This window comes from Otolemur garnettii, unplaced genomic scaffold (assembly GCF_000181295.1).
Source record: "Otolemur garnettii isolate 467f Iridium unplaced genomic scaffold, OtoGar3 scaffold00002, whole genome shotgun sequence".
In the NCBI taxonomy this organism is placed as follows: Eukaryota; Metazoa; Chordata; class Mammalia; order Primates; family Galagidae; genus Otolemur; species Otolemur garnettii.
This window is the reverse complement of record NW_003852397.1, coordinates 7,049,160-7,058,251: the sequence shown is the minus strand read 5'-3', so window position 1 is coordinate 7,058,251 and position 9,092 is coordinate 7,049,160. Positions and strand designations below refer to the sequence as shown.

The 9,092-nt window shown below is 45.8% G+C and overlaps 1 protein-coding gene across 1 annotated transcript in view; it reads right to left on the bottom strand.

Annotated features, from left to right (window-relative positions):
- The window catches only part of AMD1 (adenosylmethionine decarboxylase 1), a 27,221-nt gene extending 20,001 nt beyond the window's left edge, over window positions 1-7,220 (bottom strand). The window contains exon 1 of the mRNA XM_003781591.3: window positions 6,780-7,220. Coding sequence (XP_003781639.1) covers window positions 6,780-6,889 — 110 coding nt within the window. The 5' untranslated portion in view covers window positions 6,890-7,220. The remainder of the gene's footprint in view (window positions 1-6,779) is intronic.
- Between the last annotated feature and the right edge of the window lie 1,872 nt (window positions 7,221-9,092).

Below are 9,092 nucleotides of genomic sequence, written 5' to 3'. Positions count from 1 at the left end.
AATACGTGAGTTTTAGAAGTCCACAAGTCACCCACATTCATTCACCTGGATATCCCTAGACTACTGCTTTTCTAACAATATCCTTGAATCCAAGTATATAGCAGCGAAGAGTTTCCTTTGTTAAAAAAGAAAAAAAAAAACAACTCTCATACAGCAATAAGAAAAATAAATAAATGGGACTTAAAAAAATTAGAAAGCTTTGGCACAGCAAAGGAAATAACCAGCAAAGTAAACAGACAACCCAGAGTGGTATGGAGTATTTATTTGTAAACTATATTCAACAAAAGAAAAAAATCCAGAATCTACAAAGGACTCAACACAGCACAAAAGTGGGCAAAAGACATAAACAAAAAGTTTCTCAAAAGATAGACAAATTGCCAATAAACATATGAAAAAATGGTCAATATCATTAGAGAAATGCAAACTAAAACTATAAGGAGTTTTCTGTCAGATATAACACAAATGGGCATGGGCTCGGTGCCTGTATCTCAGTGAGCAGGAGCTGGCCACATACACAGAGGCTGGAGGGTTCAGGGTTGGAGCCTGGCCTGGATCTGCTAAACAATGACAACTGCAACCAAAAAAAGCTGGGTGTTGTGGCGGGCACCTGTAGTCCCACCTACTTGGGAGGCTGAGGCAAGAGAATCGCTTAATCCCAAGAGTTTGAGATTGCTGTGAGCTGTGACACTGCAGCACTCTACTTATGAGTCACAACCCCTTTGGGGATCGAATGACCCTTTCACAGGGGTCGCCTAAATACATCCTGCATATCAGATATTTACATTACAATTCGTAACAGTACCAAAACTACAATTATGAAGTAGAAACGAAAATAATTTTATGGTTGGGGGTCACCACATGAGAAATTGTATTAAAGGGTTGTAGCATTAGGAAGGTTGAGAACCACTGGCTTAAGCTCAAGAGTTTGAGGTTGCTGTGACGCCATGGCACTCTACTGAGGGGGACACAGTGAAACTCTTATCTCAAAACAGATGAACAAATGGGCAATGGTGGCTCTCTTTCAAAAAAGAAAAAAATAAAGCTGTTTTTTAGAAAAGGCTGAAGTGGCTCGGCGCCTATAGCTCAACCGGCTAAGGCGCCAGCCACGTACACCTAAGGTGGCGGGTTCGAATCCCCAGCCCGGACCCGCCAAACAACAATGACGGCTGCAACCAAAAAATAGCCGGGCGTTGTGGCGGGCGCCTGTGGTCCCAGCTACTTGGGAGGCGGAGGCAGGAGACTCGCTTGAGCCCAGGAGTTGGAGGTTGCTGTGAGCTGTAATGCCATGGCACTCTGCCCAGGGGGACAGCTTGAGGCTCTGTCTCAAAAAAAAAAAAAAAAAAAAAAAAAAAAGGTTGAAGTGTTGGACAGAATGCATAGTAATTGGGAACTCTCATACATTGCTGCTAAATACAACCACTATGAAAAGAGTTTGTTGGTTTCTTTTCTTTTTTTTTTTCAAGATAGAGATCACTCTGTCACATTGGCTAGAATGACATGGCCTCAAACTCTTGAGTTCAAGCGATTCTCCTGCCTCAGCCTCCCTAGTAGCTGGGACAACAGGCAACAGCCATTACTTCATAGCGCCCAGCCTGGAAAAGCAGTTGTTTTATCAAAAAAGATACCAGCACCCAAATGTTTATGGCTGCACAATTCACAATTACAAAGGTGGAATCAACCTAACTGCCCAGCAACTAATGACTAGATAAAGAAAAATGTTAATTTCTATGCCATGGAGTACCATTCAGCCATAAAAAAGAATCAAATAACTTCCTTTCCAACAGCCTCCTTGGAACTACAGACCATTATACTAAGGGAGGTATCTGAGAAACAGAAAAACACCACAGGCACTCTAATAATTGGAAACAAAAATGATAGGTACACCAGGGCACTAGAAACCAAGAGAGGGAAGGAGGGGTAAAAAAACCCTACCTATCAGGTACAATGAACACTATTCTGGTGATGGGCACATGAAAAGCCCCAACTTAAGTGTTATACAAGGTATCCATGAAACAAAAACATTTGTACCCCCTTAATATTTTGAAACCAGTAATAAATTCACATTACATAATTTGTTCAGATTATACTCAAGGAAATTATACTAAATGGCCTAAAAGAGTTTAAGTGTTTAGTATGAGGTGAACATTCAAGAAGAGAGTTCCAGTTTGACTTGGTGTTAAAACTGGGAAAGGTAGCTCAGTGCCTGTTGCTCAAGTGGCTAAGGCACCAGCCACAAATACCTAAGGTGGTGGGTTTGAATCCAGCCCGGGCCTGCCAAACAATGATGTTTGCAGCCAAACAACGATGGCTGCGACCAAAAAAAAAAAAGCCAGGCGTTGTGGCAGGCGCCTGTGGTCCCAGCTACTTGGGAGGCAGAGGCAGGAGACGCGATTGAGCCCAGGAGTTGGAAGTTGCTGTGAGTTGGAAGTTGCTGTGAGCTGTGACACCACAGCACTCTACCCAGGGGGACAGCTTGAGGCTCTGTCTACAAAAAAAAAAAAAAAAAAGGGAAAGGTGAGCCCATTTTTGCCTAAAGTGAATTCTCTTCCTTTATACCGTGTACAAACTCAATTCTAGATGGATTACACATCTAAATATGGAAGGTAAAATAACCTCTTGGGGACTAGGAAGCATCTTCCAGTCTTTGGATAAGAGCAAATAGAGGGAATTGTGTTCCTTCTACTTCCTGGAAGATGGTGTGAAAAAGGTAGGAATAATTTCTTCCTCGAATTATGGAACACTTTTAGTGAAACCATCTGGGCTTAGATGAGTAATCCCTAATTCAAGTTATATAACTGTTACAGGACTGTTTTAGGTTTTCCATTTCTTCTTGCATTAGTTTTGGAAAGGCGTTTTTCTAGAAATTTTTCCTGTAATATCATTACCTTTTTAATGTCTTTAAGGATCTTCAGTAACCCTCTTTGGACATTTCAGCCTCTCAACTCCCTTAACATCTTCAGTATCCTTATGTTTAATATGTGTTATAACCAAACGTTATTTGTTTAAGCCATTCCTTTAGTCTGTCACATTTAAATGAAGTGTCTGAGGGTGAGATGTGAGGCAAGGACTTTTTTGGCTTTCAAATTTTTATCAAGTGAAGATAAAGCAACTAATGACTATTCCATGGAAGGATGAGTATACTAAAGCAGTCAGAAATTCTCCAGTAACCCTATTACTTGAAAAAAATTACTACAGGCCAGGCATGGTGGCTCATACCTACAATCCCAGCAGTCTGGGAGATTGAGGCGGGGTGGATTGCCTGAGCTCACAGGTTTGAGACAAGCCTGAGCAAGAGTGAGATTTATCTCTAAAAAATAGCCAGGCATTGTGACACACACCTCTAGTCCCGGTTACTAGGGAGGCTGAGGCAAGAGGAAATTAGTCCTAAGAGTCTGAAGTTACTGTGAACTATGTATGACGCCACAGCACTTTACCAAGAGTGACAAAGTAAAATTTCTATCTCAAAAAAAAAAAAAAAAAAAAAAAAAGATACTACACTGAATTGCTAGGCCCTTTTAAACTAATCTTTCATTTATTTGAGACAGAGTCTCACTTTGTTGCCCTTGGTACAGTGCTGTGATGTCATAACTCACAGCAACCTCAGACTCTTGCACTTTGTTGCCCTTGGTACAGTGCTGTGATGTCATAACTCATAGCAACCTCAGACTCTTGGGCTCAAGTGATTCTCTTGCCTCAGACTCCCAAGTAGCTGGAGCTACAGGTGCCCGCCACGAAGCCCAGCTACTTTGAGAGGCAAGGTTTTGCTTGCGCTCAAGCTGGTCTCAAACCTGTGAGCTCAGACAATCCACCTGCCTAGGCCTCCCAGAGTGCTAGGGTTATAGGTGGCAGCTGGCTAATCTAATCTTTTAGATTAGACTTTCAATCTGTTTCTTCTCTAGTCTTGTTTGCTTGAAAAAGTAAACAGAGAAAGTTTTTTTTTTTTTTTGATAGGGTCTTTCTTCCTGCCCAGGCTCAAATGCACTGGCTGGATCCTGGCTCATAGTAGCTTCCAAATCCTGGGCTCTAACAACCCTATCTCAGCCTCCCTGGTAGCTGGCACTATAGGCAAGTGGCCCCACATCTGGTTAAATTTTTTTTTTAGTAGAGGTGGGCCCTCAGTTTGTGGCTGATATCCAAGCTCCTGGGCTCATGCCATTCTCCAGCCTCAGCCTCTCAAAATGCTCGGATTATAAGGCAAGTCTGTCCCCACATCACCCCCAGATTTTATCCTTGTACTTAAGAAAAAGTAAAAATAAAAAATAAAGGTTAAAAAGGTTATACTTTAGTACCTTACATACGTTAATTTATCCTCACAACTGCCACTCACAAATTAGATAACACTGTCTCCATCTTAGAAAAGAGGAAATAATTCGCACAGCTATCCAAATGCTGTCTGAATTCAAATCTTGTTATTCCAGAGGCCAGGAATTTAACTATTTCAGTATGCATTACTCTTACATATAACTATGATAATCTTTCATGGGGTCTCTGGGGCTAGCACCCCCCTCCTCAAAGACTCCATTAATGACTCCTCGTTGCCAGCCCACTGATTTTAGGTCAGCATTTACTAGTTCAGATACCTCCTACTAAAGAACCTAATTAGCAAATCCTTGCTTGTCACTGAAAAATGTTCCTACAAAAGTGCCAACGGACCTTAGTTAATCTAAGGTATTTTTCCATTCTTGTATGTCCTTCCAGTGTGAGAGATTTTCCAGTTCTTGTTTAACTGGGTTCCTTTACAGCAGTTGTGAGGTGGTGGTAGCCTCTACAGTGGTTTAAGAATGTTAAGTGTCCACAAAATGGATGGCACTAAATCATGAACGCTACCAAAAGAGACTATTACATCCTTCAATATTTAACTTTGGCCATAATTTTAAGAGTCACTTTAGCTGAAGCAGCTAAAGTGCAAAGTAAACGTGGCTTTTAGAAATTTAAAGAAAGAAGGGCAACTTTTTAACCTCGGCATCTTTTAATTCAGTAAGCTCTAAACAGCCAAAAAGCCCAAGCTTAAATTCTGGAGCTTATCTTTTTGTTGACTAAGATCTTCAGTGAGAACAAAACCCATATCCGTTTATTAACATGTACTTACAAATTACTTAAGGCTTCAAACATTCACAATTTTTGCTATTCATTTCTAGGTAGGACTGTTCTTAACCATTATTTTTCCTAGGTAATAAATAACATTGATCACAATCGCTTTATCAAACGCCTATTAGAAGTACTAGTCTTCCCATCTGTGAAATGGAGGAAATACTAAGTTTCCCAGTGGTCGGTCATTGAGAAATGACACCGCTTTCTATATTACAACGTACGGTCTTTCAGACTTTAACCTGGCACATCATGAGCATTACATACATGTGTCACACAATGCCTGAAAAATGAGAACTGTGGCATTTTGGCTAAAACGGTCATTTTTTTCTACAATGGAATCTTCAAGATGTACTACTTGACACTGGATTTCCCAACGTGCCTTAAGTCTCAGCAGCACGTGTCTGCCCGGTTTCTTTCCTCCAGTTGCTTTTTGTCAAAGCACGGCCGCGAGCGCAGCCAACATTCCTAAAACGCCCATTGGCCCACACCCGGAGCCAGGCTCCCGGTCGGGCCCCAGGAGCTCATTGGTCGCCGCCTCCCAATGAAGCGGGCCTTGCAGGTTCCGCGGCCTCACCGCCACCCTCGCCGCACTCTTGCGGAGGGAGCCAGTGGACCCGTGAAGGGGCCTAAGAAGGCACTGGGTCGCGCTTGGTGTGACTGCCCTCGGGAACAAGGCCCAAGCTGCCCGGTATCGCCTGAGCTTTTTATTTGAGCTTGTATTCCACAGCGAGACCCCTAAAACCTCTCTTCTACACGATCCGCCCGGCTCTCTCGCGCGACTGCCCGCGGCCGTAGTGGGGCCCCGGATTCCTTTGCTCAAGCTTAAGGCATTAAAGGCATTATGTCCTGGGTCAGACCGGTCTCTACCCTGCAAATGCGTGCAAACCTTGCCCCACCCCGCACCTCTCCTCCGCCCCGCTCCCCCGGATCCCGCCGACTCTGTAACAGGTTACACAACCCAAGGTCAAGAGACTCCCCAGCAACCCTCGGCGGGCTCTGCGGCCGCCCCAGAGATCGTGCCGCCCACCTTGCCGCTTTGGTGCAGAACGCAGTAGGGCAGCGTCGGCGCCCCGCCACTGCGACACCACTGCTCCCGCCCAATCCCCGCGGCCCCAGCGCCACATGCTGCCCGCGGCGAGCGCGGGTGGGAGGCCTGCTCTCCCGCCCGCCCCTCACGCAAGGCCTGCCGGCGCCCAAGGCATGACCGAGTCCTACTCTAGACCCGCTCCCTCCCTCCTTCACTCCGAGGCGGGCACGCCCGAATTAGCGCCTGACTAAGCTCGCCGAGCCCCACCTGCCGGGAGAAAACCCGCGCACCCCCCCCAGGGCCCGGAACGCCTGCTAGAGGGAAGTCCTGAGGCGCGGGCCGCCAGCCTCTCAGCCACTCCGAGAAGCGCCGCCCGCCCCGCCGGGGACGTTACCTGAGCACGCGGCCGCGCCGGCCTCCTCCCCTCCCCCAGGGTAGTGCCCGGCCGGCAACCGCGCGGGAGACGCCGGCTCCGGCCCCGCGTGGACGCGGCCTCTCCACTCCAAACCGGGCACCCTCCACGGCCACCGAAGCGAACCCTGCCCGTGGACCTGGCCCCACCTGAAGGCTGCAGGGAATCCGGCCTCCACCCGCGTTGGGTGCTTTGGCGAGGAGAACAGCCCCAAACCCAGATATGTCAGCAAGAGCCCCAGGGACCCACCTCGGGATAGTGCGAAGATCCCCAGATCCTTGGTTTGCGTCAGGTTGCTGCCGGGAGAACCAAACCTCCAGCAGCTTCTCCGTCCCTTCGAAAAAATGTGCAGCTTCCATCACCGTGAGACTAGCGAACAACCAACAACCACAGAAAATCAACTAAATTAAACCTCTTCTCCCGCCGCTGCCGCCGCCGCCGCCGCTGCGGATTGTTCCAGCTGTGTTACTAAAGTTCAGGTTCCTTTTTTTGCTATAATTTTATATTAACTTTTTTTTAAAAAAAGGACTAATAAAATTTCCCCGGCTTCTTCTTGTGAGCGAAAAGTTGAACGTGAGTCTGTTGGAAATAGAGGCAGATACAGTTCAGTCTCTTGTAGTCCGCTGCTTCCCCGTTAGAGAGAGTAGAGCGAGCGCTAGCTAATGTCGCCGGCCATACTGTGTAAGCGAGGGCGCTGCGTGAGCACCGACCTTATATAGCCGGGCTCCCTGAAAGGCCAGGAAGTGACGCAAAGCCCCGCCCTCACAGCCCATAGCGGCCGACGCCTGTCAATCACTCGCCGCTTAGTCGCGGCTGGCAGGCCGATGGCGTTCTGTGAGCGCGCGGAGCTGCCCGTTGCGCTACGGTTTGGGCTATTGCTGTCCCCCGAGCCGGAGATGGTGTTGTGTTGTACATCTGGGAACTAGAAACCTGGGGTCGAATGCAGAGTAGCCAGGGAGGGTTGAGGGAAGCCTTCGCAGCGTCGCGTGAAACAACTGGTTAGCAGGGACAAGGGTGGGTCCTTAGGGGTGTGTTGGCGCGTTCGGCGGGGGCGGGAGCCAGTGCCGGGCGGGCGTGGTGGTTTGATCCGGTGCAGTTCACCGCGACTGTCGAAGTACTTGGCTATTCTTTAAAGTATTTTTCCCGGAGGGGAATGCAGCCAGGCATTAAAGCTCGGCATTTGTCCGTGACGCACACGTTGGTGGGGTCGAATTAGAAGGCGCTTTAATTCTGCTCACGCCTTAATTCCTGTGTGAATGAATGTAATTCTCGACCCGTTTATACAATAGCCAGAAAAGCATTGTCTCCCGTTTTCTTATGGGAAAAGCAACGTGGCGCCCAGCCTTGGAAAGCTTCGACTCTACCCACCTCCCACCGTGTAGCTCGCCAAACCTCGGAGTTGGCTGAACGCTGCAGCGTCGGTGAGGTACTGGCAACTCCGTGCTCCATTAGGTCAACTAGTGGGAAGTTTTTCAGAAAAACTGTTTCCAGAAACTAGATTTGTTAAATGTAATCCGAAATTATTTGATATGCTTTCCTTTGAATTTTTTTAAACTGATGAACTAATAATCAAAGGGGGTTCCCTGCACCCCCACAATTCACAGTGCTGTTAAGAAGGGTTTACATGGACATTAATACATATAACTGGGATTCTAGAGCTTTCACTAGTGGTAATTTAAAAGAACCATACATGTAATATTTCGCTCATCAGTTTATAAAAGTATAAAATAGTTGTCAAGTTGTGGTCAGTTAAACCTAAGGTGGTGGCAACAATTGTGGTAACGAAGTTATGACTTTTATTTGGGAATATGGGAGAAAAAAATACCCCAAACTGACTTAAAAATTACTATTGCCACAAGACAGAAAGACTTTCCCCTATCGCCTTTAGAGAAAAACTTATTTCAAAGTGAAATAAAATAATGTCAGCAGGAAAACCGTACTGAAAACAAGACATGGCTTGAGTTTGCACTTTAGATACCCTGCAGGGCAGTACTTGTCTTACAAGAACTGGATTCCCAGTCTGCATGAAACCTGTTGAAAGAACTATGTTGTGAGGTCCATACAATACTACTCTTGCCATGGTTTTAAAAGCATCCAACTCAAACTGAGGATTGGGACAAAAAGATAGTAAGTGTTGCTTATTTTACTATAATGATAATTAAAAGAGAATGTGGTTATTATAGTTGGAATAAAGATAAAGGAAGTATTTCTGTTTTACAAGCTATTCAATTATTTGATGGTTGCTTATTGAAGAATCTGCCTACTAAACCACCTCAAACACTAATTGTGGTATAAACATAATTTGGCTTATAATTGCTTATAATTACTTGCTTCTCAATTACTATTATGTTTTTTCCCCAATGCAATTTAAGTTAATATAAAAGTGCCAAGAATCTTGGCAAAGTAAATCCTTTCTGATATAGAATAATTTAAATAGTGTCTACCTACTGGATGGGTCCTTACTTGACGTTCAAAATCCTTTGTACTGGCTTGGCACCTACAGCTCAACCAGCTAAGGCGCCAGCCACGTACACCTGAGGTGGCGGGTTCAAATCCCCAGCC